Below are 24,434 nucleotides of genomic sequence, written 5' to 3'. Positions count from 1 at the left end.
GTCGCCATCAGATATATCGGAGCTGCCAAGGCGCTCACAAATATCTGAACACGCCTCTATTGTCAGGGCGTTAGGGTGCGTGTTCAGATATTGTGAACACCTTGGCCGCTCCGATATATCTGATGGCGACTGTACAAGTGTCTTGGCATCCTGCAGCTGTAAACTTATACCTAGTGTTTGTTTGAATATATAATAAGTTTTTGGACAAAAATTTCATTTTTGGTACAAGCTTTTATCGCTGACTGTACTTTCCTTTCCACGGGCAACTAATGCTCATCGAGACAATTCTAAGAACCCCAAACACAATTAGGTTTCGTTGTTTTATCACAGAGTTCCTATGGCCACCTCCGGTCTCCATCATCAGATCAGCTCGATGACACCATAATATTGCATCGTATGTATGCAAAATTTCAGCTCAATCGGAAACCGGGAAGTGGATCAAATTTAACTTGCAAGATTTGATTACACACAGACAGACAGACAGACAGACAACGGTCAGGTGAAAGTAAATAAAAGCTTGTAAGAAAGTACAAAATGGAAGTTTGTATAGTCCGACAAGAAAATGTAGAAAATTATCAAGGGCGCCACTTCCTACGTAACTGTCACATTTTTGAAATAAAATGTAACATGGCAACAATTTAGTATGAAAATTATTTAGTTTCGGGCTCCGTCAAATATTTCTCTTTCCAAAAAGGTTCCGTCACTAAAAAAAATTAAGTTCCGCTGCTCTATACGATGAGCTGAGTTTCGTCATTACCAAACTAAAATGGAATTGGGCGGGACATGTTGCTAGGCAGTGATGGCAGGTGGACTAAAATGTTAACAGAATGGTGGCCGCTTTCAAATGAAAGAAGCGCCTGGCGTCCATTGGCTCGTTGGGTGGGCGACATCCGGAAAATTGCGGGTCACTTCTGGGTGAGATTAGCTCAGGACCGGGACAAGTGGCGTACTAGAAGAGAGGCCTATGCTGAGCAGTGGGCGATAAGGGGTGATATGATGATATGGAGTAATTTACCGTCATCCTCCCCCGTGGCCCACATGGTGACGAACTCTCCCTCCATGGTCTTGATCTGCACCTGCTTCTGCTCCCAGCGCCGCGCCGTCCCTCGGCCTCCGCTGACGCTCCGTAAGGCCAGAGCCTGATATAGCGTACACTAAGTATAGTTACCGTCATCCTCCCCCGTGGCCCACATGGTGACGCTGAACTCTCCCTCCATGGTCTTGATCTGCACCTGCTTCTGCTCCCAGCGCCGCGCCGTCCCTCGGCCTCCGCTGACGCCCTCCATGAGGCCCATGGGCACTTCGCCTGGAACCACAGAGTATACAATGTTATTATGCCTTATACAGTCCCAATTATTCAAAAGAATTATAGTATTTTATGCAACCGTTGTTTAAGAGATGTCAGAAACGGCGAGTGGCGTGAGTAACAATTTGAGGCGAAGCCGAAAATTGTTAATAAAGACGCCACGAGTATTTTTTAACTCAGTTAAACAACGTTGCATACAATACTTTTTCTACGACTTTTGAAATAAAATTTTAACAAATTTTTTTCATGTCATCTAGTGGACTTGATGTATGAACACAGACAAAATATCCTCCAGACTGAAGATAGTCGCGCTACCCCCTCTGCCACGCATACGGTAATTTTACTCCATGTTCGAGTCGAAAGTGTCTTTGTGTGACGTCCGTGTCTTTGAATGGACCAATCACGGCACGGGACCTCGCTCACCTCGTCCCGCGCACCCCCCGCATTTTTGGCAGCATCGGTTGCATGAAATAATTGCTCTAAACTCGGTCTAGAGGATTCCTAGTCTATGTGTAAGAATGAATGAAATTAAAAAAATGTCTATGGTTCACATATTTGTCAGAGATGACATTTAAAATAAGGTTGGCAACAATGTATTTCGTACAATATTTTTTAAGTGGTGGTATCGAAAGGTGCCAAAAAGATATTGCGTTGCGTGTGCACAAATGCGTTTTTGGTGAATAAACTAAAGACTTGTCTTGACAACTATAAGGTTTTAAAGGTGTTAAGTTCTAATTGTATTTTTTTAATCTTAAAATCGTATCACATTTACTATTATTTTTATTTTTATTTAATTTTCGACTTTTGTTTTTATACTTAAATTTTGATCTCAATATTATTTAGACTTGTAAATCGGCTTTGTTTTAATATTAATTGTAATTTTAATACAGATCTTAATTTTAAATTTTCAATCTTTATTCTAGATCTCAATTTTAATTTATACTATTTCTAATTTTAATTCGACATGTGAATAAGTTTTGTTTTAATTCTCATTACAATTGTATATATAATTTTAAGTTTAATTTTAATTTTCGATCTCAATTTTAACTGTATTAATTTTAATTTTATTTGACATGTAAATTGGCTTTATGAATAAATGAGTATGAGTGTGTACACGACCCTTTAAGTGACAAATAAAAGTACGGGAGTAGAAAAAGTAAATAATATAAATATTGCTTACCAATAGGCATAAGATGATGAACATTGTTTGTATTGTTGGCTTTGACCGCGGGCCTGCCGCGACCTCTGTGGATTTACATTTATTATAAAAATAAAATATAAAAAGTTATTCTTAAGCATACAAAATTACATTAATACGTTCGTTAAATAATTAACAACATACTTAACTCACTCTAAATCAGTTAACAGACGAGACAAATAGGTAATTATTAATATGTATTAATGAGGATAAGCTTGGGCCCCCCCACATCTGGCGTCTTTCGAGCGTCGGCGTCTGTCGGCGTCGGTCCAGCGCTATGGAAAATGACGTCGCTGCGCAGTTGCGTCGACGCCGCGTCGACGTTGCGTCGACGTCGGCCATAGAATTGTAGACGCCGACGCTCGAAAGACGCCAGATGTGGGGGGGCCCTATGATACACCATTTGTAATGAACATTAATTTGGCGTAAAGTAGTCTTATAATCTCTTTTATAGGCTGTACTGCACTCATTCAATGGTGTCCCCAACAAAGCTTATGGGGCGAAAATGTATGGATTTCACCCCCGACGAGGGTGGTCTTATATGTTTGACACCAATGTCTATCTGTCTGTGGCATCGTAGCTCCTCAAATAGATTTTTTTAGCATAAAGCGTACGGGGGTTTTTAAATTTTAAATTTATTAACCTTTTGAACGCCAAACGGCGCATCCATTTGCCGTGCCACTGACGCCATGGGGGTAAAATTTAGTTTTGTGAATAAATAATGCCAACCTAAAAGTGGGGCGTGTTTTTCATGCAGTAGATTTTCATGAAAAAACGATCGACGTCAAAAGCCGTCTTTGGCGTCGTTGTCACGATTTCGCGTTGACATGAACTGCCGTCTGTGGCGTTCAGAAGGTTAATTAGATATCATGCTTTGGTAGGCACTTATGCTGGGTAAAATCTAAAAAAACTGGAGGCGTTAAACTCCAAACCAGCTAAGCCCTATACTTCGTTTTTTTAGCATTAGAAATAAGGTAAACAATCTTGATGTGTCTTTTAATTGAAAAACACATTTTAAAAATGAGTTAACAATTATGAATTTAATACGATCATTTATATTCTTCTGCTTTCATAAGTAATAGCTTTTGATTTTTAAATAGCGTTTTTCAATTAAAAGATATGTCAAGATCGCTTACCTTCTTGCAAGTTCTTTCTAATGCTAAAAAAACGAATTATGGGCCTACAGCTGAACTTCATTTAAGCCCTGGACGGTAACCATAGTGACCGACTCACCTGTTATTATTGCTAGTGGAAGGCGGAGTAGCATACACCGGATCGTAAGAGTCGCTGGCAGCCAGCACCTCCTCCCCGGACATCCCCGGCAGGATCACCTCCTCGCTGCCGACTGCAAGTTTGTAATCCGTCAGCAACGTTGACGGTAACCATGGTGACCGACTCACCTGTTATTATTGCTAGTGGAAGGCGGAGTAGCATACACCGGATCATAAGAGTCGCTGGCAGCCAGGACCTCCTCCCCGGACATCCCCGGCAGGATCACCTCTTCGCTGCCGACTGCAAGTTTGTAATCCGTCAGCAGCACTGACGGTAACCATAGTGACCGACTCACCTGTTATTATTGCTAGTGGAAGGCGGAGTAGCATACACCGGATCGTAAGAGTCGCTGGCAGCCAGCACCTCCTCCCCGGACTTCCCGGGCAGGATGACCTCCTCGCTGCCGACTGCAAGTTTGTAATCCGTCAGCAGTGCTGACGGTAACCATGGTGACCGACTCACCTGCTATTATTGCTAGTGGAAGGTGGAGTAGCATACACCGGATCGTAAGAGTCGCTGGCAGCCAGCACCTCCTCCCCGGACATCCCCGGCAGGATCACCTCTTCGCTGCCGACTGCAAGTTTGTAATCCGTCAGCAGCGCTGACGGTAACCATGGTGACCGACTCACCTGTTATTATTGCTAGTGGAAGGCGGACTAGCATACACCGGATCGTAAGAGTCGCTGGCAGCCAGGACCTCCTCCCTGGACATCCCCGGCAGGATCACCTCCTCGCTGCCGACTGCAAGTTTGTAATCCGTCAGCAGGGCCGACGGTAACCATGGTGACCGACTCACCTGTTATTATTGCTAGTGGAAGGCGGAGTAGCATACACCGGATCGTAAGAGTCGCTGGCAGCCAGGACCTCCTCCCCGGACATCCCCGGCAGGATCACCTCCTCGCTGCCGACTGCAAGTTTGTAATCCGTCAGCAGCGCTGACATGGGGTGTGATGATGGTGATAGGTGCAAGGGGCTGTGAGCTGATGAGAAGTGATAGGATTTTTGGGTGCGAGTAGAAATCTTAATAAAAACAGAAATGAAAAAATTACGACGTGTAAATCAGTGCAACAATCTCGTACAACAGAGGGGCTAGGGGCTATTCATAAATTACGTCATTTCAAATTGTGGGGGTGTCTAGACATCGGATGATGGTAGCATGACGTAGGACGAAACGGGGTCATTCGAAGCATGATTTTTGGATGATTTTAGGGGGGGGGGGTCAAAAATCGATGACGTAATTTATGGACAGCCCCCTTCCGCGAAAACCGAAATTCGCAAATTGCGGGGATCATTGACAGAGAAAAATGCCCGCAATTTGCGAATTTGCTCCATCGTAGGCCACGTCTACGCCTCGGCTAGTCTGTGGCCATGAGTAAGCCCATTCATAATAAAAAAAAAAACTTCGATTTTCGCGGTTACAGCCCAGACACATGTACATGCTGATGTAGTGCATAATTGTTTTATATCGCATTTTCTCAGAAACGTTTGTATTTGTCATGCTTGTTCAGTCAACCTCAGTCATAGACGTATCTCAGGACTAGCCTTACGGGCAATAAGATAAGAATGGGGCATGAATGGCGCCAGTACAGCGGTGTGACAACGCTACAACTCGATTGGTTGATGAGTTCGCATCACGCGCGCGATTGGTCGCAACTGGATGCGTTAGACTGCACGATTGGCTCGAATTCGTGAGTGACACCGCTGAACTAGTACCATTTTTAGGGTTAGATAGATAGATAGATAGCGTTTATTGGTAAAAAGTAATATTTTACATGTCAACAGTTCATCAATATTTACATAGTGCGGTAAATTTCATCTCATTGTAATAATAATTATAAGTAAGTACTTTAATCAAGAAAAGTCATATACTTGTATACATTTAAAACAAATTAAATTATTAAAATAATATATGTCATAATATTTATAAATTAATTATCTATTTGTCAGTTTACAATTTAGTTTAAAGATGTTGGTTCCGTACCCAAAGGGTAAAACGGGACCCTATTACTAAGACTTCGCTGTCCGTCCGTCCGTCCGTCCGTCTGTCACCAGGCTGTATCTCACGAACCGTGATAGCTAGACAGTTGAAATTTTCACAGATGATGTATTTCTGTTGCCGCTATAACAACAAATACTAAAAACAGAATAAAATATAGATTTAAATGGGGCTCCCATACAACAAACGTGATTTTTGACCAAAGTTAACCCTTTGACCGCCGTTGTCCGGTATAGAAGACAACGATAGAACGATACGCTGGCGCCGTCGTCTTGTATACAAGACACAAATTCAACCACTGAGTTAATGTGAAAATAATAACAATTGCAATTTCATTTACACTTGTGTTCATATTTAAGGTCTTTGTTTTTTCATTTATTTGCTTTTTAAGCCGCTATATAAATCCCTCCTTTTATAATAAGGCATTTAAAAAAATTGCTCCAATCTTCAACATTTTTCATGTTCCTCGTCGCCGTTGTCTTGTATAAAAGACAGCTAGGGATGGGAATGTTAACTCGATATGGGAATTTTTAAAGTAAATATAAAGTCAGAAATATGTTTTTATCTAAGTATTTGAACACTTGTTAATCGCCAATTTTTTTCAACGAATAGTAGGTATAACTACTTACTAGAATACGTAGAACGAGAGTCAGATAGGCATAACTATATTTAAAGTTCAGGCAGCTTCTTAAGTTCTATAAAGTAGAGTCAGACAAGTAAATTTGCCCTTGTAGATTGTGGACTATTTAATTGCAGAAGAGATAAATAAAAACAATTATTGATGTTATTTTATAGCTTAGTGGGAAGGGATACACCGCAGCGACCGCTTCGCACAAGAGTGGTACAGGGACATACCTGTTTATCAGACTTTAGTTTTTTGTTATAACATTGAAGTTAATGTGTAATTTTTTTATAACAAGTCGTTGAACGTTTTTTTGATAAGAGTTTACCTATATGAATGTAAACCAAACTGAAATTATAATGATAGATTCTAATTCCGGAATAATATCTTCACGCATTAAAAATTCAACCCACGTGTAATTTTCACTAAAACAGTTCCGGTATATTGACTTTATCGACACATGATGCGCAGCTTTAACGTTACGCCAATAAAGTTTACGTACCGACAAGCGCTTACGCCGTTGACCTAGAGACTATTATTACTTGATCCGCGCGGAAACAGTCCTTGTCGATCTGCACTGCGGGCAGTCCATGCGCGCCGTTGTCTTGTATAAAAGACTTCTCGTACAGCCTAGTGCGGCGATATCACGTCTTGAATCGACATTGTTTAGTGGTTGTTTTTTATGTTAAATCCCTATATTTTAAACATTTTCGGGTGTAAAACATATGTTTAATTTTGGCAATTTGGAATTAAATTGAAACAGGATAAGAACAAAGCTAAATTAAAAAGATTTTTACCATAAATTGTAAATATCGATATCACTATTTGCAATCCCTAAACTTTTTATTAGTTGTTTACTTAAAATTTGCTCTGGCGTGTGAGTGAGCGTCTTTGCGGACTAGGTCCGGCGGCCAAAAGGTTAAGCAACGTCGGGAGTGGTCAGTACTTGGATGGATGACCGTTTTTTTTTTTTTTTTTTGCAATATGGTACGGAGTCCGACTCGCGCTTGCCCGGTTTTTAGTGCCCGTAAGGCCTGTCCTGAGATATATGTCGATGACCTCAGTACCTTTTGTACTGAGACTGACTGAAATAGTACAGTTACCTTACCACAAACAATATGGCGTCGTGGGCCATCTACATCAGCTGTCAAATTAGCGGCTAAATTGGCACTACTTTACGCGTCTTATTATTTCGTTGTCTAAACTATAACTCAAAACAATAAGATAATCTTGTGAATACGGACACCCAAAAATCTGATGAATAGTGATGATACTGATGATTTTATGAAAGATCGGAACGGGTGTCCATGTGCTGTTAAACATAAAGTTAAAGTACATTAAGGACTGTATCGTTTATTATAAATACAACTTTACTTAGCCGTTTTTTCTGGTATTATGTTTTTATTAAAAAATTACACATATAGTTTAATTAGTGCTTTAATAATAAGTAACATTTCGTCCTGGGAGATCACGTAAAGCATATGGTTTGGACAATATTTACCCAATCCTCCCGAGTAACTACAACGATTTCGGACAAATACGAGGGTCGCACTGAAATATTCGGGAATGGGACACTTAGAAATAACATAATAGAAAGAGGCATATAATTTATAAAAATGTAACTCTTTATAAAACTTTTAAGGTATATTTCATTTGGTTGTCATTTGTATTTAAGAATTACTGGCAATTTGAAAATTGTATGTCGAACATTATTTGAATTTTTGGCAAAGTGATTTTTCCGATCAAATTTTTAAACGGTTTTCAATATGCCCTCAGCGAACAAATAAAAGTTACAATGGGCTTCTGTTATTTTTTTATGAACTAGAGTTCATCGTACGCTCGTTTGCGGTTAAAATTAAATATGAAAGTCACTTTCATTTTATCCCATAGATGATCTTAAAGAAGCATGTCATTCCAAAGCGACGTCAAAAATTAAAATCGCATTTGTGCTGTTAATTAAAAAGACTGCCAAAAAAGTTGCATATCGGCAGATTTCGACATTCCTAAATATTCATATGACAACAGTAAAAAAATATTATATATATATATATATGTAAAAAAAACTTCAATTCCGTTGGCTACTCCACGAATTTCATACAAAACCACTAAGGCTCCAAAATCGCCATACAAAAAGGACTTTGGGATTATGAGCCGTGTGCATTACAGAATGATTACTTTCAAAAGAAAATTTATATGCGTGGTCAGTTTGAGATTAAGTATGCATTAAAATAAAGATTGACTGTCTAGATGCGACAGTATTCTCTATTCCCGACATTTTCAGTGCAACCCTCGTACTACAAGAAAATTTACGGTTTGCGAACAAGATAAGTATTACACAAAAAAAATCGTACTATGTAAACAGCAATTACATATGATTCGTAAAGCGAAACATCTGGGCATAGTCTAATCATTTCTTTTAGTTGGAAAAAAAGTTTTGGATCTGTGCTTGGTGGCCTTTTTGAAAATATGGCATGTTACTTACGACAACCCCGACTTTGGTATACAATATAACCATCATGGAGCGTTTCTATCGACCTGTTCTAGCCATGGTTCAACGCCATGAATGTCCGTTAGGCTTTGGATTTCGGTAGATTCTTTTAGCTGTTTCCGTCATTTCCCTGGCGTCAGAAATTGACGGGAATCCAAAATGTTGCATAAAAAGTCGTTTTCATGTAAAGATAAAATACACCACATTTATTCTGTGGATGTTCAATTGAGCAATCATGAAAAGGACACTTAGATGGCATATTTTGGCAGCATATTAACCTTTTGTTTCTTTAAATCGTACTAAGGAATCGGTGAAATAGTCTCAAATTAAGCTCGATAGGCTTGTCCGAATTACATTTGCTAGAAGGTATTAAAATCATCATAAAGTCCCTAAAATAAAATAAATGTAAAACATTCTTATATCAGATATGTCTTAAAAATACCCCCAGATTATACCTTAAGAACATAGTAATACAAAATAATACACACGTCAACAGTTAGACCAGGTTTTATCTGTATTTATAATAAACGATACAGTCCTTACGATACACGTGTGAGTGGCGATAAATTGAAACACGACCGATGGGAATTACCTTTTCGCACGTGTATTGTACAGTCAAGGAATTTAAATTCCGACCCATTTCGTACTTTGTCACAGTGACAACCGTATGAGGTCTCTAGCGGCTTTCATATTGATTGTCACTGTGACAAAGTACGAAATGGGTCGGAATTTAAATTCCTTGACTGTACGTTTTACAGTACATATGGTCCTTTGAATTTTTTACATAGGCACGTATTTTCCTCAATCCCGCCCTATACTTCGTTATTTTAGCATTAAAAATAAGGTAAACAATCTTGATGTGTCTTTTAATTGAAAAACACATTTTAAAAATAAGTTATGACAGCAAATATGTAACAATTATGAACCTAATACGATCATTTATATTCTTCTGCTTTCATAAGTAATAGTTATTGATTTTAAAAAAGCGTTTTTCAATTAAAAGACATGTCAAGATCGCTTACCTTCTTCCAAGTTCTTTCTAATGCTAAAAAACAAACAAGTGCGTGCTTTTTTCTTGAATTACTTCTAAACGGTAATATTCTAAAATTATAAAAAAAATATGTTTGAGATTCTCACATTGAGCTCTTTCATTTGATATGTAACACGATATAGTTTGAAAAACTTTATTTTTTGATTTTCTCATTTAGGTACCCCCCAAAAGTGGCCCCCATGTTTAAAATTCATTTGTTTACGTTACATGTCCGTCTTTCGGTCACAAACTTACATATGTGTACCAAATTTTAACTTAATTGGTCCAGTAGTTTCGGAGAAAATAGGCTGTGACAGACAGACGGACGGACAGACAGACAGACAGACAGACGCACGAGTGATCCTATAAGGGTTCCGTTTTTTTCCTTTTGAGGTACGGAACCCTAAAAAACGAACTATAGGGTGGTAAACCGCACCATATGTACTGTATTTAGCAGTGGCGCTAGTGTGCACGATGATTGGCTCTTAAGACGAAACAGGTGTTGAGTTTTAAATATTTTAGGTAAATATACCCGTCTCGCTAACGAAAGCGGCTCCTAAAACTAGTGCGATAAGGACAAGGCGAAAAATCTTGCGTAAAAATCTCAAAAATCGAGGTTTCGTACTCGACTGTTTCCTCCTCCAAAACTTAACCAATCGTAACCAAATTTGGAAATCTAAATGATTATGAAATTATCTGTGTCGGACCGTTTTGTTTTTTTGGCTAATTGATATCAGTTTTGAATACTACGCCTCTCATTGCGGCATAGTCAATGAGGCCATTTTTGAAGGGCTCTAGCGCCTTAAAAAACAAAAATATCAAAAAAAGCAAAACGGTCCGACACAGATATTGACAATATTAATCTGTGTTGAAAAAATCATTGCTCTAGCATCAAAACCCACGGAGGAAACAGTCGAGTACGTTTTTATAGTGAAATGACCACTCCTGTAGGCTGTTAAGTGGTGGACTTATAATATAAATGTGGCGTTATCAATGAAAAGGGACCTTATTGTCGATGGCGCTTACGCCATTATTAAAGATGCTCCGATGTAAATACAAGGCCGCGTGACTCTGAGTGGCGCAAGCGCCATCGACAATACGGTCCCTTTTCATAGATAATGCCCCAAATAGTCTATACTAAGATGGAATGGAGATGATACGCACTACTAAACTGACCTTCCTCCAGGTGATGCATGCTGATCACCTGTTCCTCCACCTCCTCATACTGATCGTCAGTTATATACTCTTCATACTGGCCGGCTTCTATTTCTTCATACTGTAACAAATTATACGGTATAAACTGCAAAACGTAATTCAAGACAAAAAAAATAACCAACAATGTTGCCACTGCAATAATTTGTTTGTAAAATAGTAAACTCGTTTTGATAAATAACCACGCTAAGATAATTTATTTATTAGTAATTTTACTCCTATGATTTAAAAAGTGCTTTTATTTAGGTACTTATATTTACATAAATACAAGACGCGCCAGTATAAAGACTATAAAGTGGCAACATTTTCTTACTTTTTTTGTCTTGAAATAGGTTTTGCACTATAGGGTATCTACTAGTCAAATCAGTTTATTTTTTCGATGGAATTAATATGAAAAACTAGCTTTTGACGTCACAGTCAAATTACCTTATCTTTGTAGTTTTATACGGGTTTTAAAATAGAAATTGTGTCTAAAAATAACTGCTGTCTACGTTTCTCTATTAATCTTCTGGTGCTTCATTCCTTGCATTGTGTAAAATAATTTATTTTAAATACAGTCAAATACCATATTCTATGATTTGACACTAGTATACGTAACGGTCTCGCTTAACTTCAAACTCGGGTAAATCCATTCTATCTTTACTATTACCTTTTCTTATTAACAAATCGCATAATCTGACAGATGGATTTACCCGAGTTTGCAGTTAAGCGACTCAAATAAGGTTCTACTAGTTCATAATTGGAACACGATACCGAATATACCCTTAAAAATTAAAATGACGGAGTATAAGGCTACGTTCACACAGCGATAATTTTCTACACAAATTTTGCCGTCACTATACGGTATTCGATAAAATCCCGTATTCAGTATACGGGAAAAATTAAAGCCCTGTGAACCTAGCCTAAATGTCTGGAAATAGAGTAGAGGGGTAAGGGAATAGGGAGGCTTAGTATTAGGTATTGACCTTGACGCCCACGTCCTGGTACACCATAGACCACGCGCTGTAAAGGTAGAGGGAGGGGAGGGCTGGTGTTAGTGTTACCTTGACGCCGACCTGATTGTCACCATCTATCTCTATGCCGCCGTGCGTGCCTCTACCTTACACATGATCTCCTGATACATCATGGACCGCGCCCTGTATAGGTAGAGGGGGGGAGGGGGGTTAGTGTTACCTTGACGCCGACCTGATCGTCGCCATCTATCTCTATGCCGCTGTGCGTGCCTCTAGCTCACACATGGTCTCCTGGTACATCATGGACCGCGCCCTGTTAAGGTAGAGGGAGGGGAGGGGGGGTTAGTGTTACCTTGACGCCGACCTGATCGTCGCCATCTATCTCTATGCCGCCGTGCGTGCCTCTAGCCCACACATAGTCTCCTGGTACATCATGGCCCGCGCCCTGTAAAGGTAGAGGGAGGGGAGGGGGGTTAGTGTTACCTTGACGCCGACCTGATCGTCGCCATCTATCTCTATGCCGCCGTGCGTGCCTCTACCTCACACATGATCTCCTGGTACATGGAACGCACTCTGTAAAGGTAGAGGGAGGGGAGGGGGGATCAGTGTTACCTTGACGCCGACCTGATCGTCGCCATCTATCTCTATGCCGCCGTGCGTGCCTATCTCCACCTCACACATGATCTCCTGGTTCATCATGGTGAACCGCGCCCTGGAAAGATGAAATGTTGTCAATAGGCGAGTCCACAGTGCCTGACAGTACACACAGAACGAACCAGGGGCCCGTCTTTCAAAAGCTTGTAACTTGTAATACAAGTGGAAGTCCCTTTCTAACAAAAGCTGCTAAAAAGTGATATCCGCTCGTATTACAAGTTACAAGCTTTTGAGAAACGGACCTCAGCTCGCGAGGAAATCGCCGCGAGCAGCAGTTTGTGTATACGTGCCTCGTCCGAGACCACTGCAGGCGAGGCAGGGCCGGATTTCTCCCTAGGCCCACAAAGCCCGAATCTAGGGGCCTATCATACAACCTATACTGCAAAACGTAATTTAAGACCAAAAAAGTAAGAAAATGTTGCCACTTTTTACTAGCGCGTCTTGTATTTATGTAAAAATAATTAAATAAAAGTACTTTTTCAAATCGTAGGAGTAAAATTACTAATAAATAAATTATCTTAGGGCGATTATTTATCAAAAGGATTAAAAGGAATATACTATTTTACAAACAAATTATTGCAGTGGCAACATTGTCTTATTTTTTTTTGGTCTTGAATTACGTTTTGTAGTTTAGCAATGGTATTGACATAGGAAGGGGCCCCTCCTAAATTCTAAGTGCCATACAAAGTGGCTAGGGGCCTTAGTTCTCTAAGTCAAGGCCTGATTCGTGGCACATCTATACCAACCAAGCTTTGCACAGCAATTTGCTCTCAAGGCCTTTAATTGGTGGCCGGCTGGGCGCTGGTCTGGTTGCAAACCATTCCAGAAAAATGGGGTTATTCCCACTAGTTACCACCAAGTTGTTACCAGTGGTAACTACTGGGATTTTTTCCCACCTTTTACCACTGGTAACTACTGGGAAAAAAATCCAAACCGAGACTGAGAACCAAACCAAGTTTTGGAAAATTTTGTGAGAGTTCAATCTATAAAAAAACAGAATAAATAGTATAGTATAAATATATAATGCTTTAATAAATAATTGTTGTATCATTCATAGCAATACCCCGAGCTGTTAACTTTTTAAAATAACTAAAAGCACTTAATTTAACAAGTGTATTCACTAAAAATAACAAAATTAGATACCTACAAACAAAGAGTATTGACCTATACAAGGTGATAATTTTAATACAGTACCTACACTACACACATCAAACATTATAGATATCAATGTGTGTGGACGTTTTTACCTGCTGGGTAAACATAATTTGATTAAAAATAACATTTAAAATAATTAATAGACCTGTTATAAATATGTATCAATAATTTTATTATGAACCTCAATCAAAATAACTTTCTAGTAGGAATGAAGATTATCAGCATGTTTAATGAGTAGTCATTAATTTAACATTTCTATATCACCCATTAGATAAGCATGCAAGATTAAATAAAAACAAATACGGAAAGTGGTTTGTTTGGTATCTGTTCTAAAAAAAAAACTTTGACAGGTGCGTCTGTATGGTCACATTCCTTGGCCGACCAACGGGACGAGAGGTCGGAAGATAAAATTAAAACTATTAAACACATCAAATAAAAGGAAATGAATGTCATTATATTGAAATCTAGTGTAATGTACGTAAAAATGCCCAAAACTTTATAAATAACGCGCAAATGCACGTCAATGCAAAGTGGCTAGTTCCGAAAACAATTAACTAGGTGATATCATATTACAGAAGTCAGCCTACGTAATTGAATTGGTTGTCACTGTTTCTTGGCGTGACCGTAACGTTATAATGCAGTGAATACCGCATAAATTACTGCATTGATGCAGGAAAACAGCTAGCGGTTACACTGAGGGCGATAGCCGCTGCCGGCAGTGGCGGTCGGCGGACGGAAAAAGACCGACTTTTTGGGATATCTATAAAACGACCACGCCAAACGCTAACCAGATGAAACCCCCTCAATTTGACCTTCATCCACTTACCTTCAGAACGCACACGACACCGTAAATTCATAGAAAATACAAAGCACTTGTTACAATGTGTCAAATCGTATGAACGTTTTTGGTGGAAATAATTTACCTTTATTTATCTTATAACAAAAGCTGCACGGCCACTTGGAGACAAATTTGGACTGCTGCGTAGGTACGGAATTTTTCCGAGTAATCTTCGCCCCTATCTATCCCCCAGACTTCAGTGAAAAAAAGTTCGATATTTAGGCTCAAAAATATTTGAAATTTACGCGAAAATGTTTATAAAATATGTCCGACTAAACATGGCGTCAAAGATGTCCGACCAAATTCAATATGGCGTACAAAATGGACGCCGCCCGAGCAATGGCGAAAAGATAAAGCCTACACACACGACACACTTGAAAAATATTTTTAGAATGTTGCTATAATAGAATATATACCCGCGTAATAGGGATTACAACATTGATTAAATAATTATTTAACGACGGTACTCGCAATCGAGACGGACGGTTAGGAACAAAGAGTAGCATAATATATAGTTAAGACTCGAGCCATATAATAAATCTTAATAAATTATCAAATTCGGCTAAGTTATTTTGAGTTTATAACGTATACGTATAAGATTAAAATCATAACCCTTCCTTTTGACTGCGCTGTAGACGGGTGTACATGGGTTGTACACAAATTGTACAGTACAATTTTCATAAAATCCATTTATGTACTGTATATCCGTGTGCATAGTCTTTATAAATGGACAGTGGCGCCATCATGCAAAACTTTTGACAGTTCAGCGCCATCTGACGTGCAAGAGCCACCAACTTCCTCCACCTTCCTTTTCCTGTGATTATTCAACAACCTGCCCGCAGTATTTTCGATTTAAAAAGGTTCTACGGCCTTGTGTGAAGAAAATACAGGATGGCAGTGAGGCTATTATCTAAACTAAAGCTTATCCCAGAGTTGGGAGGTGCCGCGTATTCAAGCTCGGCCGCAGCACCTGCTACTGTGTCGGACTTCGATATCCAGCACAAAACACCAGTTATCAGGAAACAGTCCCACATCCCGAAGGCTCACTATGGAGGAAGACACGCTGTTACCATGCTTCCAGGCGGTGGTATCGGTCCGGAGTGCATGGGTTACGTCAGAGATATATTCAAGTAAGTTTCTTGGGACAGACATTCTTGGTTATATTTATCCATACTTGAGCCCCTGTGCGTATTTCGGTCTTATATTGACTGTTTATTTATATTCATTATTATTTTTACCATATTATGGCATAAGTTATTGCCGAATATTTGTAAAATAACGGAATTTATGTTATCATTTCAAGGCTAATCTAATATGTCTTGGTCACAATTTGCGCAGTTTAGAAGACTGTAAGTATCGTATGTCGGATTATAATTGATGTCATATACGCTAATATGCTCTTTCGACAGTGTTGTCTTTGTCATGCGCCTCTGCACATATCTCAATATATATTTTTGTTGATTGTATAGTACAGTCAGCAGCTGAAGTTGCTAAGCGGGCGAGGTGTTCAAAATCACCTTGACACGCTGTTACGCGTAGGTACTAAAACAATGATTATTACTTAATAGGCAAAGTTTCTAAAGTTTAAGTTTTTGTATTTTTATATTATTATTATTTTTTTACATCAATTATCTGTCTGTGATCTGGGTTCTAGCAGAATTATCAGTGCTTCACCCAAAAGAGTGGAGCGTATTACTGAGCCAGAACTCTTTTGTTTTGCTGCAACACACACAGCACATTTATTGATACATCTTGTTCCTGATTTTAGTTTTAGTTTGATATTGTTATTGTTTCTGTTTTTTCTGTCAATGTATTCTCATAACAATAAAGTTGCGTCAAGATCATTTTGAACACCTCACCCGCTTAGCAACTTCTGCTGCTGACTGTACTAATTAAAATCGCAAGTTTATATTTTAACTGTCTTATCACTTGGAAAAATTTAGTTTATATTTTAACTGTCTTTTATCACTTATAAAATTTAATTTTACAGATACATTGGAGCCCCAGTTGACTTTGAAGTGGTGGATATAGACCCTAATGTGGACAATGATGAGGACGTGCAGTATGCCATCACCACCATCAAGAGGAACGGTGTTGGACTTAAGGTCTGTATTAGGGTGGTTCACGTTTGTGTGGGAAAAATTCAAACTCTAGCTAGAAGAAGGGGCACCCTCTCATTTTGTTACACTTGTTCTATTGACTAAATATGCCAAGTTTGGTAATCTTATCTCAACTATAAGGGGTTGATCAAACACTTTGAAATTTTTCAAAGTTGTATGAAATCCAAAAAAATCAAGTTATTATTTTTTTGAGTTTTATGTAAGTAGTAGCTGGTAGTAGTTTTCACATTATTTGAAAGTGTGATTTAAAAGTTATTTATATTATATTAAGTTATTTATTCATATTATATTAGTTATTATAAATTTTCAAAGTGGTTGAGTACCCCCTTGTAGTTGAGATAAAATTACGAAACTTGGTGTATTTTATCAGCATAATAAGTGTAACAAAATAAGGGGGTGCCCCGTCGGAAAATAAAAAAAAATGTTTTTTGAACCACCCTAGTCTGTATAACAAGGGCATCACTAACTGATGGGCTAGGGGCACAGAATAAATAATAGTATGGTAGCGTAGCAGAAGGGAAACTTCCTACAATACTGAAGTTGATATGGCCCAATATGGGGTTGGCTGCTCCTAACATCTTAAGCCAATTGAGGGTAGATGAAAACATTACATGATCAAATAATGTAGGTTAAAGTTAGGTCGTACAGTGGCAGATCCCGGTGGTTTTGTATTTGGTTGGTTAATCAATAAATGTTATAACTACCCGAAATTTTACACATTATTTGTTTACTTTTATTTAAGTAAAGATACAGAGTATAGGCCATCAGTGTTACCACAAAACTAATAGGGTTAGGCCGTAAAAAGTCTGCACCGATTTTGATAGCCCATGCAGTGCAAGTGTCATTTTAAGCGTCAATCTTCTATGAAATTATGACGTATGAATAACACTTACGCTGTGTGAGCTATCAAATCCGCTGCAGACTTTTATTGGTGCGACTATATTGCCGGTAATCCAACCTTTTAACTGCAGGGCAACATTGAAACGAAGAGCGAAGCTGCGTACGTTACCTCACGTAACGTTGCCCTGCGTAACGAATTGGACATGTACGCTTACGTGATGCACTGCAAGTCATACCCCGGACTCACCACGAGGCACAAGGACATCGATGTCGCTATTATCAGGTAAAATATTAACCTCCTGAAACTAAATGTACATTACAATGTACATAATCGTGCAATCTTATTTGAACTGTTCATGAACCAAATAAAGTAGCATTTCTTTTGTTTCATTGCTTTTTATAACAAACAAAATTCGTTCTAATTTACTTAGATTGAATAAGGGCCCCCCCACATCTGGCGTCTTTCGAGCGTCGGCGTCTAAAATTCTATGGCCGACGTCGACGCAGCGTCGACGCAACTGCGCAGCGGCGTCATTTTCCATAGCGCTGGACCGACGCCGACAGACGCCGACGCTCGAAAGACACCAGATGTGGGGGGACCCTAAGGAAGAAATTATTTAAATTATGTTAAATTTGAAATCTTTATATGGGGTTACGAGGTTAAGTATAATAAGTAACGGCGTTGGCGAGATGACCTTGACGCCTGATAGGAACTGGTGGGAGACGGGTCAAGACCGGGATACATGGAAAGGGAGGAGGGACGCCTTTGCCCAGCAGTGGGACGTTCTAGGCTCAAATAAATATATTGTAGACACTACAGTAGCCGCAAACCAAACTGACGACCGTTCATCGTAAAACTTTTCATTCACACGTGCCTGATCGTGGCAAGAGTGAGAGAAATAGTGATATGACCCCCTTTTAATTTTCGACATAGTTGCGTAATGTGCTAATTATCACACTAATGCGTTAAGTCCCATATGTACTGTAAAAATAGTTATTTACGATACAAGTGCGAAAATAGGAAATTCGAAACGAGTGGCGATAAATTAAAACACGACCAAAGGGAGTGTTTTAAATCGACACGAGTTGCGAATCACCTATTCGCACGTGTATCGTGCAACGTTTTACAGTACATATGGCCCTTTAAACTTTTGACATCGCACGAAAAGTGCTATTTTACGCACTAGTGCGGGAAAATAGGACCATATGTACTGTAATAGTTATTTACGATACAAGTGCGAAAAAGAGGAAATTCGAAACGAGTGGCGATAAATTAAAACACGACCGAAGGGAGTGTTTTAAATCGACACGAGTTGCGAATTACCTATTCGCACGTGTATCGTACAACGTTTTACAGTACATATGGCCCTTTAAACTTTTGACATCGCACGAAAACTGCTATTTTACGCACTAGTGCGGGAAAATAGGACCATATGTACTGTAAAATATATTTGTATGTTTTTATATCCAGACAGAACACTGAAGGTGAATACGCCATGTTGGAGCACGAGTCGGTGGCTGGCGTCATCGAGTCCATGAAGGTGGTGACCGCCAGCAACTCGGAGAGGGTGGCCAGGTTCGCCTTCGAGTACGCCAAGAAGAACGGACGGAAGAAGGTACCTTTCTAAAGTTGAAATACGCGTTTAAAGTAGAAACGCTTATACTTACGAAAAGTCATAAAAAATGATATTGTGAAAAGGGAGACTGACGCTCGGACTTTTGTAAATAACACTAAAACAAGCATACTTACGGCCACTTGCACCATCCCACTAATCCGGGGTTAACTGGTTAAACTTTGAGTTACTATGGTTACCAGTACAATTTGACATTGACATTCTATACTCTTGTTTTTGAACGGCCTCGCTTCCGCTCGGCCAACACTAAAACAAACATACTAAAAATACAGTTAAGCTACTTAACGGACTAGTACGTCATAATTGAATCAAGTTGGAAATAAATAGGTTAAGAGTGACAGATATAGCACTACTGCCCGCGCTCTAATCGCTAAGAGTGAGAGAGATAGCACTACTGCATGCCGTTCTGTTCAATGAGTGAGTGAATGAGTGAGTGAGTGAATCTCCGGTCATAATACGCCATGTTGGAGCACGAGTCGGTGGCTGGCGTCATCGAGTCCATGAAGGTGGTTACCGCCAGCAACTCGGAGAGGGTAGCCAGGTTCGCCTTCGAGTACGCCAAGAAGAACGGACGGAAGAAGGTACTTTTCTACATTGTTGTTGTTGTCCTAAGGCACCCCAGAGGTGCAAAGGGCCTTCACAAGCTCGCGCCACGTCTTCCTATCTTCAGCGACCGCTCTGGCCTCGCTCCAGCTCACCCCGACCGCTCGTAGTTCACTTGTGACGGACTTGGCCCCGGCTGCCACGAGTGTACAGGGCGCCCGAGGCCACGGCTTCCGTCCGGGGGTTTCCAACCGAAAGCGATGGTTGCGTTATTTGTTTCCCCTCTTCGAATAGTATGTCCTATCCATCTCCATTTCCGTGTCTTTACCTTTCTACATACATACATATAATCACGCCTATTTCCCGGAGGGGTAGGCAGCGACCACGGATCTCCACTTGCTACGATCCTGACATACCTCTTTCTCTTCTTTCACTTTCATAACACTCCTCATACACGCTCGCCGGTTTAGGGTGCTCTTGACCTGGCCTTTCTTCAGGATTTCTCAGATCTGATCAGAGAAAGTAGCTTTCTAAAGTTTAAATATTAAACACGTACTATAAACGCTTATACTTACGAGAAGTCCTAAAAAATGAGATTGAGAAAAGAGAGGCCAAGATAAGAAAATAAACCGTCACATTTTTTCTAATAAAGTAACTTAGCTTTTCTAGACTCGTTTTTGAACGGCCTCGGTGACATAGTTATGGACGACCCCTTGTCATAAAAAATAAATGCTAAAAATCTAGTCAACATCCATATATTAACCTTTTCGACGCCGTGTCAGTGTCAAACACAAAAGCTGTCACTCGGACTCCACGTCATCGAAGTGTCAAAACTGAAATTGAACTTTATGCTTATGCACGTAGGTCTGTGTTGCTCTGTGGTCTGTGACATCGGTCTTTGGCGCTGGACCTCATCATCATCGGCCTTTGAGTCTATTACAGACTATACAAGCAGTGTCAGGTATGGAGACAAGGTTTTTCGTGGCTGTGTAAGCCAATACAGGAGCGGCAAACACGCCCACAGGCCTGGCATACTGTGCCGATATTTCGGTCATTGGCATCTTACAGTGCCGATATTTCGGTCATTGGCGTCCAAAAGGTTAAATTTAATTCTTTTTCTTTCAGGTCACAACGGTCCACAAAGCCAACATTATGAAGCTCTCCGATGGTCTGTTCTTAGAGACATCCCGCCGTCTCGCCAAGGAGTACCCGGAGCTGGAGCACAATGACATGATCATTGATAACTGCTGCATGCAGCTTGTAGCCAAGTGAGTGCAGTGAGTGAGTGAATGAGTGAGTGGATACCCGATGGTCTGTTCTTAGAGACATCCCGCCGTCTCGCCAAGGAGTATCTGGAGGTGGAGCACAATGACATGATCATTGATAACTGCTGCATGCAGCTTGTAGCCAAGTGAGTGCAGTGAGTGAGTGAGTGAGTGGATACCCGATGGTCTGTTCTTAGAGACATCCCGCCGTCTCGCCAAGGAGTACCCGTAGCTGGAGCACAATGATATGATCATTGATAACTGCTGCATGCAGCTTGTAGCCAAGTGAGTGCAGTGAGTGAGTGAATGAGGGAGTGGATACCCGATGGTCTGTTCTTAGAGACATCCCGCCGTCTCGCCAATTCAATTTGATCCCAGGCCTCACCAATAGGGTATTATACTGTATTTAAAATAAATTATTTTACACCATGCATGAAATAAAGCACCAGATATATTATCAGAAAAACACAGATAGGAGTTATTTTTAAACACAGGTTCTATTTAATAAATCGGATAGAGATATAAAAAGTAGGTGGGTTGACCGTGACGTCACGATGTAATGTCATATAAATTCCATATTGGCAAATCGTTTTGACAGCTCTAAAGAAGTAACTGATTTAACTAGTAGGAATATACCCTATTCAATTTGATCGCAGGCCTCACCAATTGAATTTGATCGCAGGCCTCACCAATTGAATTTGATCGCAGGCCTCACCAATTGAATTTGATCGCAGGCCTCACCAATTCAACTTGATCGCAGGCCTCACCAATTGAATTTGATCGCAGGCCTCGAAAATTCGGTTTCTGCCTCTCTATCACTCTTGCATATTCGAGCGATAAAGAGGCAGATAACTAAATTTCGATTTTCGCGTTTACCGGTAGGCCCTTGTTAACAAACCGCCTTGACGCATCAATGTCATATTTTATTGTCTGTGAAAACTTGTCAAAAAACAGTTTAAGGCACAGTATGTACCTATAAGTTAGTCTATGAATTTATTAGAGTCGGTACTGCTGCACTCTGGCGGCAGAACATTGCAGTAATATCCCTTATTCAATTTGATCGCAGGCCTCACCATTTCAATTTGATCGCAGGCCTCACCAATTCGACGTGATGCTGATGACCAACCTGTACGGCTCGATCGTGTCCAACGTGGTCTGCGGGCTGCTGGGCGGCGCCGGACTGTTGTCTGGAAGAAACTACGGCGAACACTACGCGGTGTTCGAACCTGGCACTAGGAACACAGGTACATAAGTTGGACCAAATCATCGGGTGACAAGTAAAACTCACTAAGTACCAGTGGCGGAGCGTCTATGGAACTCTATTCCCACCGACTTGCCCATTTAAAGACATCTTAGAACATTATTCTCTGTTGATCAGAGATCCCAAGGAAATAGCAAGCCAAATAAACTTCGTGCACCAAAAATGAAATTTCTGCCATAAACTTATCCCAATCTAAACTACAGGCACAGCCATCGCCGGCAAGAACATAGCGAACCCCATCGCGATGATCAACGCCTCCGTCGACATGCTGGAACACCTGGGCCACCACTTCCACGCGGAGCTGATCCGCGGAGCCGTCATGAAGACCATCAACGTTGACCGCATCTTCACACCAGACGTGGGGGGGACGGCCTCCAGCACGGATGTGGTCAAGGCTATCATGGGTAATATTGGACAGGGGCTCGGACACGGACACTAAGGGACACTTTCACCCACTGACCCGGGGTTAAGCCGTTAACGGTTCGGGGCTAATGACACGCCTGCCGTGTCATCAATATTTTTTACGCGTGGCGTATGACACGGGAGGAGTGTCATCATATTCTATGGCGCGTGGCATGGCTGCCGTGTCATGAAATGATTGTTCCGCGCCACAGCCAAAAGTCTTCGAAAATGGAACACGCCAACGAATCGGTTAAACCGTTAAGTGTCAAATTGTAGTGGTAACCATGGTAACTGCAGGTTTAATTGGTTAATTCCGGGTTAGTGAATGATACAAGTGGGCCTAGGAGGGTTTTATTTCTGTTCCACTTTTTACCGACAGTATAAAAGGCTCAGTTTTTTCAAGATTAGAATTTTTCTAACCTCAAATGTAGTGCTACAGATGTGGTGCATAATTGTTTTCCATCGTATTTTCTCGGAAACGTTCGTATTTGTCATGCTATTTCAGTCAACCTCAGCACTTTTTTTACCGAGACTGGCTGAAATAGCAAGACGCGTTCGTACGTTTCCGTGAAAAAAACTATGGAAAATAATTATGCACTACATCTGTAGAAGGAATTTGATTTCTGTTCCACTTTTTACCGACAATATACAAGGCAGTACCTATTACGTTTTTTACACTTTTTGAGCACTACTTTTGAGGTTATAAAATTTCTAATCTGATAAAAACTGGGTATCCAAAGGTGAAGTGGCGCAGAAATAGAAATTACTTAATTCATAAACTGTTGGTTGTTGATAAGGCATACCTTATTGGCAACCGATAAGTTGCCTTATAAAGGGTCGATCAAATTTTTCTCTCGTGAGCCAAAATTAATTGAAATGCTTAAAAATCTGTACAAGAAACTACTAATTCATGTTTCATTAAGAATCCCTGTCAATTTATGGTTTTAAAACCAGTGGTAATAAGTTAAAAGAAAAAGTTAATCGATCCATTTCATGAGATTTAATAGTTAGAACATCATTGTAGATGACGCAACTGTTATAAGAAATTTAGTAACAGTAGCGACATCTGTTACCAAAGCGCCAAAAATGCCAAAATCCCAAAAAACGTTATTAGATTAAAACGAATTAAATTGTGACGTTACACGGTAAAAGGTACCTTATGGCGGCTGGTGATTACGTCGCATAGCGCCGCAATAATATTGGAGCGGTATTAATAATAGCGTAAGCGCTAATCGCCATAAGCCATAAGGTACCTTTACCCGTGGGACGTCACAATTAAATCGATTCTGGTCATTTTGGCGCTGAGGTAGGATGGCCAAAGTGCCTCTTTTAGTTTGATTTTGGGAAAGTGATAACTTGAATCTTCGTAGGCATCATTTTTCTTGTTGGTCAGCTAAAATTGAGAATGTGTTCTGGTTTAGGCAGATTTGTAAAGTAAAAAATTAATACGAAATTATAGCGTGAAATATTATTTACATACCATTATGTACTAATTGATATTTCGGCGTTTTCTAAAATAAATATTGAAAACCCGATTCTCACAGATCCTGGTGTTTTTGGGTTCTTTAAACTCGGAATCACTAGCATATTCAATCCTGATGGTAAAAAAACTTGTCCCGAAAAGTATGAAAATTGTACATTCCAC

The 24,434-nt window shown here is 40.0% G+C and overlaps 2 protein-coding genes across 2 annotated transcripts in view; one reads left to right on the top strand and one right to left on the bottom strand.

Annotated features, from left to right (window-relative positions):
• LOC134677928 (transcriptional repressor protein YY1-like) overlaps positions 1-15,079 on the bottom strand; it is a 45,664-nt gene extending 30,585 nt beyond the window's left edge. Inside the window, exons 1-6 of the mRNA XM_063536374.1 lie at positions 14,810-15,079; positions 12,690-12,789; positions 11,089-11,188; positions 4,573-4,684; positions 2,487-2,551; positions 1,169-1,306 (exon numbers count right to left, since the gene is read on the bottom strand). Coding sequence (XP_063392444.1) covers positions 1,169-1,306; positions 2,487-2,551; positions 4,573-4,684; positions 11,089-11,188; positions 12,690-12,776 — 502 coding nt within the window. The 5' untranslated portion in view covers positions 12,777-12,789; positions 14,810-15,079. The remainder of the gene's footprint in view (positions 1-1,168; positions 1,307-2,486; positions 2,552-4,572; positions 4,685-11,088; positions 11,189-12,689; positions 12,790-14,809) is intronic.
• A 419-nt stretch (positions 15,080-15,498) lies between these two features.
• LOC134677805 (isocitrate dehydrogenase [NAD] subunit gamma, mitochondrial-like) lies at positions 15,499-22,826 on the top strand. Its single transcript, XM_063536233.1, has 7 exons — positions 15,499-15,854; positions 16,715-16,829; positions 17,816-17,967; positions 19,156-19,300; positions 20,987-21,129; positions 22,219-22,370; positions 22,591-22,826. The coding sequence occupies exons 1-7, from the start codon at positions 15,616-15,618 to the stop codon at positions 22,824-22,826; spliced, it is 1,182 nt and encodes a 393-aa protein (XP_063392303.1). The 5' UTR covers positions 15,499-15,615.
• The last annotated feature ends 1,608 nt before the right edge of the window (positions 22,827-24,434 follow it).

Source organism: Cydia fagiglandana, chromosome 27 (genome assembly GCF_963556715.1).
Source record: "Cydia fagiglandana chromosome 27, ilCydFagi1.1, whole genome shotgun sequence".
NCBI classification, from domain to species: domain Eukaryota; kingdom Metazoa; phylum Arthropoda; class Insecta; order Lepidoptera; family Tortricidae; genus Cydia; species Cydia fagiglandana.
This window is presented reverse-complemented; position numbering and strand designations above follow the sequence as displayed.